The 12,887-nt window shown below is 38.5% G+C and overlaps 1 protein-coding gene across 5 annotated transcripts in view; it reads left to right on the top strand.

Moving 5' to 3' along the window:
• Positions 1-418: 418 nt before the first annotated feature.
• mipol1 (mirror-image polydactyly 1) overlaps positions 419-12,887 on the top strand; it is a 59,129-nt gene continuing 46,660 nt past the window's right edge. The window contains exons 1-3 of one of the 5 annotated variants that reach the window (XM_037542241.1): positions 419-585; positions 979-1,152; positions 1,956-2,047. In XM_037542241.1, the coding sequence (XP_037398138.1) occupies positions 1,058-1,152; positions 1,956-2,047 (187 nt within the window). In that variant the 5' untranslated portion in view covers positions 419-585; positions 979-1,057. Of the gene's footprint in view, positions 586-841; positions 860-978; positions 1,153-1,955; positions 2,048-12,887 lie in introns of those variants that run through there. The other 4 variants (XM_037542242.1, XM_017699818.2, XM_017699819.2 and 1 more) reach the window with 4 other exon arrangements.

The following is a 12,887-nucleotide window of genomic DNA, read 5'->3' as shown; positions in this document are numbered from 1 at the left end:
ATATATGGTCGTATATTTCATATGTCTGATATTCGTATATTGCCAAATATCACATTTCCTTGTTAGCGACAGCAGCAGTTTTCATAAATGCCATTAATGTCTCATTACAGGAAAATTACCTTAGATCATTATATGAGCATGACAGCGACTACAGAACGACGCACGACTTCAGGTCTATTCAAAGGTTGTGCACACCAGTTTGTTAATTAGTAAAAACGACTTTACTCAGGTGCTCGTTGAAGAAAAACTACACAGGTAAAAAACAGAAAGCATTAAAAAGAGAAAAACAGAAACGTGAGGTGTAAACGCCATTATTTCATGACCTACGTAGTGCAGTTCATCGGGACCAAGGAGCGGTTTGGGATTCACCCCCAGTGCCGCTCATTATTATGAAGGGGTTAGGACTGGGCGTCCTCTAGTGGACAAAGCGTGTGCGGAGTTTTCCGTCTTTCACTTCCCCCAGTGTTCCCTCTGGCTCTAAAACGGAACAAGTCCCGGGTCGTACTGTAGGAAGTCGCTCTCGTAACTTTTAGGAAAGTAACGTAGATACACAGAAAGTCAGCCATTCTCTTGGTGGTTTCCATGGTAAGTTTCAAAGCCGTGCTGGTCGTAGGCTAAGCTAACGAGCGCTGCAGCCTTTACTGACTTCACTTTGCCTTTCAGTTAATAAACAGGATAGTTTGCTCACAGACACATTGTGACAGGAATCTTTGTTAGTTGAACTTACTTATTCAGTGAAAACATGAACAGTGCATCTTTGTTGTGGTTAGCAGGCAAGCTAAGGTAGTGTGCTAACAGGCCTGCTAAAACGGCGTTTCCACACAGGAAAACACATTATTTTAACTTTTTCTCGCAGCAGGTAGATGGCAATCTACTGACATCCCTAACTTTTGCCTTTCGAAGTTCATTTTCTCCGCTGCTTGTGTGTCGCTGCCTCCTAATGTGAGGGCTTTCTTGTCTTCCCTCATGTGTATCAAGTTGCGTGTAAAGTGTAAACGGAGACGCTGCAGGAAAAGTCGTGCTGTCAGGCAGCAGCGTTGTCCTGCAGTTCTAACACATGAATTTTAGAAGCATGGCACACGACGTTAAAAACGCAGTCCAAAGGGCGAAGCATAAAATCTCAAGCTTGGAGAATGAACTGTACTGTGTGAGGTGAGTAAGGTAGTGTTGACTGTAAAAGTGCGCTTGATTAGCCTTTCTGCTGCTCGGGCTATATAACATAAAACACACACCGGCCATTCGCTCTATTATAATTATTATTTCAGTCTAATGTTTATGAATGTGCCGTTTACACACTAACCCTTTGGCTTCTGATTGAAATGTTTAGCTCCACCTTAAATGCAGCAGATGCAAGAATGTAAGTGCTGCATCATCAGAAAATTCGAATAGGAAGACAACTTAAGATTCGTCCTGCTGTTTGTTTCTCTGTTGTCTTGTTTTGTGGGATGCTGTTGGATTGTGTCAGTACACAGCGTGTTCAAAACAAGCCTCTAAAACCACATCAAGACCAATTGGTTTATTTCGTAACCTCTGTGATGCGATTTTCTAGTTACAGCTTAAATTTCACATTGGAAGAACTGAATTATTTAAAATAACTATTGAGTCCCTTCAGTTTATTTAGGTAAATATCAAGGACCAATACATGGCTATGCACCTGCCTGTCATTCATCAGTCACAAACATGTTCCTACTTCATTTATTTAGGTAAACCAAATATTCATTCTTTACATGGTAGTTGCCTGGCTGTTAGTGTTAAAAGGGAGAGAAAGAAATGGAGGATCAGCTTTACTTCAGTTAAAGCATGCGTCTGAGGGGACATTGCTGAAGAGATTAGTCTGACCCAGGCTTAGGCGTATGACCAGGTCGGTTCCAGGCTCGTAGGAGACTAGATCGTGAGTGCCCTGAAACTTTGGTGCATTCTGGATAGTATTTCATATTTTCTGTTCTTTGATTCAGGGAGAGCTGCTCGGAAAGTGAGGAGGAACTCCGTCAGGTGCCATGGAAGCACAAACAAGAGCTAAAGGATTCCCTTGTTGATATGTACAAAGGTAAATTTAAGCCACATTATATAAATCTGCCCTTAATAAAGAAAATATTGATGATAGCCCAGGACTGTTGGTTTAAAGTTGTTTGCCCTGCAAACAAAATGTAACTTAAAAAATATTCCTGGATATATACTTGTGAATGTTGTCAGGGATGTTAGTGTGAACTATTTAAAAAAATATATTACAAAAGTCACTGCCATCTTGTTTTTTTTTAAATGAGTCACAGCTCTATTTTTATGTCCCTTTAAACTGCAGTAAAACATTGATATATATTCAAGGAATAAGGCAGGAGAAGACATCCTTGAATATGTACGTGATCAGGGTTGAGTGTACTGGGTAATGATTGAGATATGATGAGGTAATTGGCAGTGAGTAAAAGAGCTAAATATAGTCTTGAAATGCTGTTTGAGAGCCTCATAAATCCCACATTAGACAGAAAAAGCAGTATGAAGACAGAATGAGAAAAGCAAAGTAGAATTTGAGCACTAGAGGTCAGCCTTATCATTTCATATTGCTGTTGAATGTCTTGTTGCTGATTGTACTGGGCAGTAGTGTTTAATGTTTGTTGGTATTTGATCCCAATAATAATAATAATAATAATAATAATAAGAAGAAGAAGACATTGTTGCATCCTCACTGCTTGCGCTAAATGTGCATCAACTCAGTGTTTAACATCAACCATGAAGGCATTATAGAAAGCAGTATTTATCTTTATGGAAAAGGTTGGGAATATTTAGAAATAATATGACACATACAACAATGAAATAAAAAGGGTACTCATTAAAGACAGACAACTGATGATGTCCCATTTAAGGTATTGAAAAGAGTCTGGAAGGTAAACACTTGTTGGCTAGATACTATTTACAGGATAGATGCCAACATGGTACATAAAAAAAAAAAAAACAGGTCACTATTTTCAATCTAATTGAACTGGTTAATGGTGTGGATAATATACAGTACTGTGCAGAAGTCTTAGGCACCTGAGAAAATTGCACACAGGCATTTATCTGTGCAGTAACACTAATTTATTAAAAAAGTACTAAAATTAGACTAAATGCAAAAAAAACCCCAAATAAACAGTTCGCTGTAATTTTATTAATTTAATTTCTGTCATTGTGTTAGTGTAACTATTTCCAAATAGTTTCTTTGAGGAGGCCCAGCATTTAGAGTTTCCATCCTATACTTACTTTATCTAATGGTCTTTCATTAAATTAAATCAGGTGCTGGTGGAGTTGAACAAATCCATGCAATGGCTGGAGAATGGTGAAAAGTCAGAAACCAAACCTGGGTTTTTTCAAGATATTATAAGAAATTCTTGGTGCATTTTACTGTACTTATGTTCATTTATGTTTATCCTAATGATATAGTGTGTTGTTTTTTTTACTATAAAAACACACTGCCAAGATAAACTGTATACATGTTTATTGTTGGGACATGAATGTCATATCGATGCAGTTCTTACCAACAGAACCAGAGTTGTCACTGGTGGTATTAAGTATCTGTATCAGCCCAAAATGAAAATGACATGCTGGATCAGATGTCAGAAGGGAAAACAATGGATCTTGTAACAAATCTGTCCTGAAAAATGTCAGTCATATTGTGTGATAACATGTTGTTAGCTGTGTGTCTTCCTGTAGGGTAGTTGAGTGTTTCAGTATTTTTGATCATTGTCTTAGTTGCTCATCTTAAGCGAAGTGCTTCAGTTAAAAGTATATAATTTTAAGTTTTGATGTTGGTATTGTGCCATTTCCAAAAAGAAGTCAACTGAAAGGCAGCAACTATGTTGATGTGACATATTTCTTTCATGTGCAGCCTGCTGACACATCTGAATCACGTAAATTCAAAGCATAACTTTTGTCAGTGTTCAATATAATATACAGTGCCCCCAAAATATGTATATTTAGAAAGTTGTGCCATATTTAAAAATTTAATAAATTTGACTGTTCCAATACTGTAATTTTCTTTTTGGCAAAGTGTTTTTTTTAATAGGTTGTTGTTTTTCACCTGACGGTGAAGCGGCTTGGAAAATGGATGGATGGATGTTGTTTTTCAGATTGTTACCGTTTGAGTAATTTCACTGCAGACTTCTGCAGGTTTGCATTCGGAATGCCTTCATACACTTCTGAGTTTATGATTCCAATAAACGCAAGCTCACCAACAGCATTGGAAGACAGTTAGCCCCAGTCTTTGATGTTTCCTACCCTGTGCTTTATAGCACCCGTAGTGCAGTCTAATTGGAGTTCTCCATTCAAAGAGTACCAGTTTGATGTTGTGCTAGAAGTGTTTTTCTGGGAAACACATATCATTTTGTTAAACATGAATGAAGTTCTTTTGGTTACTTCATAATACTTTACCAGTGTTTAAATAAGTAAATTGTCTAAGTCAAGGCTGTACAATAATATTGGAATTGCTATATGGGAACATTAGACATTTGCTTTGGTAACAAAAACCAAACAAAAGCATTGCACCAATGTTTCAATTTCACTGATATTTGATGCATTTGTTGTTTTCTGGAAGAGCAGAAGGTTTAGGCACTCTGGGCTACTATGGTAAAATATCTGCATTTTATTTATTTTACTGCATTTGTATCTCTTCATGAATAAATGTAATATTTCATTGTAATGTTAATCCAGAATCCATGTCCCAGAATAGTTTCAGGTAGTCCAGATTACTGTACATTATACATTTTTACATATCTGCTTCAGCATAGACAGATGTGAAAAATATCAGGCATTGGCATTTGCACACAATTGCCATATACACTAGTCTTTAGTTTGGATCCACCATATGTAAAACTTGAGGCGAGTGATATGGCAAAAATATCATAATGCTTTGGGAAGTTTTTTTATGACACACATATATTCACACATATATCACAATATTTATTATATCCTGATATCTAATCTAGTAATGTGGCATTTCTTTACATTTTGAAAATACCATCAGAAACTATGAATCCAATTACTTGTTTTCAACATTTCACATGCTGTGCTGCAATAAATCCAGTTAAACAGGACTAACTATGCTCTCTTTTTAATCAAACCTGCAGTTGATACGTGTTTTTAAGCACTGACAAAATCCTCTATGCTCAGAAGAGCATATTGTGACAATGTAATTAATCACAAAAATGCTAAATTTTTGTCACAGTGCTCAGTTCTGTTTGAAATTCCATGTAGATTCTCTAAGATCTTAGCATAGTTGGATCAGATATTGCAGCTCTTCATTTTAGCTTTGGGGCAGTGCTCGGTTACTTGTCATCTACTCAGTGATGGACTTGAGACTTTCATGCCATGTCTCCTGGTGCTGTTTGTGTTCGTTTTTATTATAATGCCTCTCTTGCCGTTTGGGTGACAGACTGTGACATCCTGGTGTGGTGTGGCCTAAAGCGCTGCATCCTGAAAATGGGTGTAGGCCAGTACCTGAAACAGGATCTTACTAGGCATGTATCCTGATGCCTATGGGTTCAGGTGAACGGTTGTGCGTGTGTGCATGCAGGCTGACATGGCTGCATGCCCATTGTGCCAAATTTATGTGTGGGTGTATTGAAGTGGAGTAAATTGCATCTGATCTTATCATTGATCTTCTGACTCCAGCCAACAAGTACACATGACTAGTAGTATAGCATTACATAAAGTACACTTTGCTCATTAACAGAAATTGTTTCATTTTCAGCTCTGAAGTTAGTTTTTCAGCACTGCTCCATGTTCAGTGTGAGTTAGCTGTGAAACAGTAGAACCATCACAATCAAGCCTAATCTGGCTTGTAGGTTAATTTAATTCATAGATATTAACCTTTTCCACAGAGACTGTGTGTGCAGCCTCTGATGAGCCTCTAGATCCCATTGGCAGACACTCGTCATCAGCACGACAATGAGCAAATCCCTAATTCCCTCTAAAACAAGAAACACTTTGCTGCTTGGATTCCAGTCACTTTAATGAGGCCCATGCAGGTGAAAGAACAGGTGTCAAATCCCAGCTTGATGGGATCCTTCCACATGAATATTCCTATCAGGATTATTGCTTATTATATGGTTGGGGGATATGTCCATTCTTGCCAAATTAGCAGTCAAAATGACAAATTAGTCACGTTTTTCTATACACAGAAAGAAAAGGCTTCCAGCACTTGGCATTTTCCTCTGATCATGTTGAGGCATTTCACAATGCTGCTTTTCCAGTACATGTGCCTGATACCTGTTGTACAAACGGAAAACATATATTCTATACTCAGAATTGACTTTAATGAGCAGAAGAAATGGATAAGCAATAGTGTGCAAGATGTAACGTAGCTGAATATCAACAGAGCAGTGTTATAGTGATTGTTCTCTTGCAGCTCTCTACTAAATATATGGTCACAACTGTGATCCAAAATTAAGTTTCATGCTTGTGCAATTGTGTTTGAATGTTCTATTATATATTCTGTGTCCCTGCTGCTTTTATTTGTCTACCGTTGTTTGGGATAAGCTTACTGCCATGGGCTGGCTTGTGTTATTACAACTGATCTGTGGTCTGGCGCTGGATTGTTTTCTTACACGGGTAAATTGTCCTTTTGCAGTACCAATTCAAAGCACACATGCAAGTCCATCATAACAAACAGGGCAAGTTTCCTATGGAGTTGAATTGCTATTCCTCGCAAGGAGGGCGGAAGAAAGGGCTACAGTCTCAACAAGCTTTGTTCTTAGCAGGTGGATTGACCTTTGACTTAGCCTTTAGTCCCCCACCCTCTGCGCTAGCCTCCCAGGCAGGAAATGTACTGTTTAGTCCCATCAGCTCTGGTCTGCCAACTGTGGCTTACGGTGGTACATGGCGGCCGTGGTGTGGTCTTCTGTCCTTGTGGCTTTTCCGTCAGCCACCCACTCCGAGCTTCCCTTCCACCGCGCTTCGCCTCATAGAGGGCAAGAGGCGCATTTGCGTCCTTTTTGCGGCTTCCTTGTGGGTCCCATTGAAGTTCAAAATCCCTGGAATTGAGTGCCGTGTGGCCTAACAGGCTAGCCCTCTGCCTAAGTGGGTGGTCCCCTGGTGCAGAATCGCAGGCACACAGATAGAAGGATTCCATAGGCTGTCTTCTTTTGTCTCCGTGTGTTGGTTTAAGGAATAGTCCCAGGGTGGGCACTGCTTAGCTGAAGCAGGCTGCTTGCTATGCCACCGAAAAAAAAAAAATATATATCATTCAACTGCTAAAACTAAGACAGACCGTTTGAAATTTAGTTTTTCTCATTTTGTGCTATTAATTAATAGTGGATAAAAAGTACATTTAATGAGAACTGTACTTCACAAAAAATTTAATTACCAGTGTGATGGATCAGGTCCCTCTTATCCAGGCCTACGTGTACCACTGGCTCCCTCTTAGAAGGATTTTGTTCCCTTTCACTTTTCATTCCTGAGAAAGCCAGTTATTTTACTGCAATACTTCACCATCAGATTTTTTCCCAACTTTCTACTTGTTGTTTTTTTTATATTAAATTGAACTGATGCTCATGAGATGCAAACTAGCCTGCCACCCAGTTGCGGGATTCCAGCAGACCTAGTGACGCCCCATGAAGCAGAGAGGAAAACAAACAGGCCCAGCTTTGGTGTGAACCACACATGCTTAGAAACTGTTTGAACAGGGAGCAATTCAAACGGTCACTCCTGTGGCCTGTGTTCAAACATCAAGTGGTAATGAGGACTGAGTGCCTGGTCCTGTTGCCCCGGCCTCGCTTCAGTCCTTCAACATATTCCTCCTCCCAAAGGCACTTTCAGGCCATGGTGGCTTTCACAGGTTGTTCAGCCTTGTTTTTGCAGTTTGAGATGTGCTTTGTTAAACTGCAAATTAGGGCTACATGGTACAGACATGAAAGGCAGATAAAGCAGTTTGGATATCACAGTGACAATATGAGAAGCATTAAATTCTTACTAATGCAGTGCTTCTGACTAGATGTCCCACAAGTTATAGACTAGAGATGCACAGATACCACTTCTTCCCTACTGATACCTGATCCTTAAATTCATGCTCATACAGAGTAGAAATACCAATACTAATGCTGTCTGATTTAACTAACCTATAAGTCCTGATATTTTATTTTATTATAATTATGTTTTTAAAGTATTTTATTTAATAAAATCTGTTGTGTGTCACAAATAAAACATGCACAGCTTGACTAGATGGCATTTACCTGTTTGATTTTGTGTGTGTGTGTGTGTGTGTGTGTGTGTGTGTATGTATGTGTATATATATATATATATATATATATATATATATATATATATATATATATATATATATATATATGCAACAAAGAAGACTCTGACCTGTTGAGCAGCCGAAATCCTGTGTCAAACAAGAACCGGAAAATATTTCACTTTCAAAACTACAGCAGTTGGTCTCCTTAGTTTCTAAACACTTACAGGGTATTGTTAAAAAGAAGTGTTGGAAAATGGGCATATTTGTCAACAAACAATAACATTTGTCAGTTTCAACATTTGATATGTTGTCTTTGTACTATTTTCAATTACATTTAGGGTTTGCATGATTTGCATGTCATTGCATTCTATTTTTATTTACATTTTGCACAGCTTCCTAACTTTTTGGAAACAGCATTGTGCTATGAAATACTCATAGCTACTTAAGTCAGCAGTCAGGATTCCCTGAACAGCCTTTTCTATTCATATCAGGCTACAAACACAAAAATTTGTTTGTATTTTCAGTTTAGGCCTAGAAAAGAATGAATACATGTTTTATTCCTTTAAAAGCTCCTTATGATGATGTATAGTAGCCATTAGTGCTTCTTAGGTTTTTCCCCACACAGCCTATGCATTTTACTCACAACACTGAGAATGAGAACGGTCGTCATGTTTTAGGCATTTTCGCAGGCTAGAAGTTCAGGATAGAGTAGTTGTAGTAGTGCTGGGCTGTAATTGGCGGTTTAGCTGAATGGTTAAATTACTGGCTCTTCATGTGAGAAACCAAGAAAGCTGGTGTTCTAACACTGTGGTCCTGCCAGTCCAATGATGCAGCAACAAAGTGACACTTGTAAGGTCATTTGATGTGTTGTGGCATTACAGTAACTAATATTGCAATAACAATAAAAATGCAATTTATTGTACAGTCCTTCTGCAAATGAAAAATTCTGAGAAAGATTGAGAAATTGATGAGAAAGTGACACTTGTACCTAGAGCGATGTTAAAAAAAAAAGTAAAACCAGCAGAGTACCAGGAGAACCTGCAAGGATTTATGACCCAAAAGACAAGAGTATACATCAAAACAGGTTGCAACAGTTTGACCTTCTGAAATTAATAACATGTATTTTGTCTTTTTGTGTGTTTTTGTTTGTGTGTGTGGGAAATATTCTTCAGATTTGTTTTGTTCTGAGTGACTTGCTTATAAAGAATAGATCTGCCTATAACCCGATATAAGCAGATCTACATGAGCCCTGTATTTCGTGAAGAGGAGATACTCATGTGGATACTATTTTACATCAGCTTCTCTCTAAATATTTGCGATGATGTACATCCCTGTGTGCACACAGCACCACCTACATGCCTTAGCCTCCTGCCGTGCCAGCAACTGTAGTAGAGAGCTGGCAATATTTGTGTGTTGGACTTTTTTTTTTTTTAAATGAAGCTTCTTTACTTCTCAACATTCTTCAGCTGAAAAAGAACCCTGGAATGTTCTAGAGTGTTGACTCTACAGCCTCAGCCTTGCCACTTCAGTCCCCCACTGTTTAAAGCCGGTTTGTCTGAAGGACAGGTCGAAGCACACGCATCATCCTTTAGAGAGAGAGAAAAAAGAGCGAGAAAAGCTCTGTTTGGATTCGGCGCTTGCTCGTCGCAAAAGTTCAACTTTGCAGTGCATGTTGGAGAAAGGATTTTCAGAACAAAGGAAGATGTGTTTGCCGAGGATCCTTGCACCACTAGCTATGTGTGTGTTTTAGTGTTGGGCTCAAGGCGAGGTGGCATGCACAGTAATAAGGTTGGATTTGTAACTGTTTGACTGTTGCCTTCAAAAAGCAGGGTTAAATTTCATTCACACATTGCCTTCACTTGTTAGGTTTGATTAGACCGAACGGTGTAAGAGTTCGTATAACATAGAACAAGTCTTATGTTTTAGTCTGTTTGACTGCGTTTCAGGCCTGGAAGCAGTTTTTAGGCCTTGGTCATAGACTTGCTCAGTGAAACTCATCAGGTGAATGAAACGGCAAGGAGGTGAGAAGGTGAAACTCGCAGTCCGAGTGTCTCTCCTAAGACAGCTGACCTTGAGTTGACTCTGTGCCGGAGCCCCACCTCTCCTGCTTGGCGTCTCTGAGATGACTAATAGCAGCTTCATGGCTCGTGTTGCCACCTTGCACCAGTTTCACAACCTTACCTGCTACAATACAGCTTTGTTTTTCCTAGTTTTATACACTCGGGTTAAAATGCTTCTAATCTTACTCTTTGAACTTTTTTTTTTTTTAAACACAGAAAGCTGCACCTTTCTTTTGGTTTGAGTGTGGGGGGAGGTGTTCAACATATAAATCAAACCTCTTAGAGCAGGGTTGCAATGTCATAAGGCAGTTATGACCGTTTCAGAACAGAACAGAATGCCCTGTGAGTCATAAATACTACAGGTTACACACCTTGTCACGTAATGGAAAAAAATACAAAAATTACAGCTGTCTGATTATGACAGAACCATATTGGTATTTAAGATACTTGATTAAAGATATTAACAGCTGACCGTTTAGGTTTGGCTGATATTTTACACCAATATTTGATAATGTATTTATTGTGCTCTAGAAGAGTTAAATGCAATTTCAGCAATGCTGGGCTGCTGTGGTGAAATATTTTTAACCATTTTACTGCACTTTTAATCATAAAGAAGTGTTACATTTATCTGTAGTGCTAATTTTGCGTGTCTAGTACCAATTTCTACATTCTATAAATGTTTATATGCATCAGCCGATATATACATAAAAAATATCACATTAGCATTGGTATGGAATTCGTAATATCTACAATAAATGCCCTTATGTTAAGATTTTGGCATTATTTATGCCATGCACCAAAATATTAAGATGTTAATATCCAAGTTATAAAAATCTGCTTATTAAAGAGGACACAGAGACCGTATTCAGATCTCTGTGGTAATAGGAAGGTCACCTGATCAGAGTAAAGGTCTTCATTGCCTCTCTTATGCTTCAATAACTTTACAGCATGTGCTGATGGAATATGAGTGAAACCTTTCTCTCTCCTGTTTTCTTCCATCACTCACTGCATTAAGCTCATCGTCAAATAACTTCTCCCTCTCCCTCCCAAATGTTAGCCAATGCAAATCTCAGCTTAGCCAGTATTTACAGAGCCAATTTTGAGGTTACCTTCAGTAGATAAAGTATAGATTCTCTGAATTATTCACTATTGACATCAAAAAAAAAAAAGATTTGCTAGAAATGGTATTTGTCAAAGTGCTTTAACCGAAACAGCTTTTCCTTTAAAGCTACAATCGCTAGCTTTTTAGCAAAATTATGTCTTATTTGTCTAATATTGTGATGCAGTAAATGAGATCTACTGTGAGGAAGAGTAAAATAAACTTCTGAAGAAAATGTTTGTTCTGTCTGTTCAATTTGAGAAAATCAGACTGGAGTTACTTCAGCACTGAAATAGATTAGAAATGTGTGAGGCCCTCAGAACAGTACAAAAAAAAAGTATTAGCAAACTTACTTATTGCACTTTAAAACCAGTAAACCAGTTATGAAATGCTGGAGAAGAAGTCAGGAAATGTGTTATTATTTGTGTTTTTTTTGTTAACAAGTCAAGGTTTTTTTGTTATTGAAATCTGTACGTACACACAAAGGTGAACACATTAAATATTGCAAATAGTAAAATACATCAGTAAATAACAACCATGCTCTCTTTCAGTGTAAAGCTACTTCCCAGCTACTTTGAAGTCCTCTTGAGTGGGTGTGTATAAACGGTGTTTGTGTGTGGTGTTTGGTAACTAGAGAAAATGAAGGGTTCGTCCTTTATTACAGAATTGGAGAACTGAATGATGTCTGGTAGTGCAAGATGTTTGAGCTGCGCTCTCCACACTATAGTGAATTAACCAGATGATGGAATGATCTGACAAAAACAGAACAGGATTAAACAGATAAATCATAAAATTATATCTTTATCCAGTGTGAGGTTCCAGTGTCCAGGCTTTGTCCATGTTTAATATCAAGCTGCTGTTTGAAACGGTCATCAGTTCTCCCTCATATATCACAGTGAGCCTGTGTTTCACGCTCTGTGTTAGATATCATTACGTGTGACTTGTTCAAATAGTGGGTTTAGGAGCATTAATGATAAATCATGTAATCTGTTTACTCACTTGCAGTCTTCAAGCAACACTAGCAATTAAACAACCTGTTTTGTTGCCTTTTTTGGGTTGGATTGTGATGTGCTGGCTAACAGTTTATACTGATTTTTGATATTAGATGAGGTTGTTTTGAATGTTGTTTTAGCGCACTCATATGTACCACTGCAATTTGATGAAGTCATAAAGGGCTTTACACCATTATCGGTTGCTCAGTATAGGATTTTCTGGGTTTGGTGGTATAGAATCCTTTGGAGGATCATTTTCTTCACAAAACTCGCTTTGAGGCTTCTGTGTTTTAGTGCAGTGGCGAGAGATAGATGTGCTTCCTGTCTTTCCATACAGCTCATAGCTTTCCCGCACCCAAATTAGCTGGAACTCAGGAAAATGAGGCACTCATCCTGCTAGATTTGGCAGGTCATTCCACCTCCCCTCTTAATGCCTGGGGATCAGTGAATCTCGGCCTGTTAGATGCCTCCAAGGCTGGATCCATCAGGGGGATCTGAGACGGCGCTGCTTCCTCATTTCCCCCCCCAATCTC

This window comes from Pygocentrus nattereri, chromosome 10, assembly GCF_015220715.1.
Source record: "Pygocentrus nattereri isolate fPygNat1 chromosome 10, fPygNat1.pri, whole genome shotgun sequence".
Classification (NCBI taxonomy): Eukaryota; Metazoa; Chordata; class Actinopteri; order Characiformes; family Serrasalmidae; genus Pygocentrus; species Pygocentrus nattereri.
Note: the sequence above shows the minus strand (reverse complement) of the source record. Positions and strands in the feature narration are given on the sequence as shown.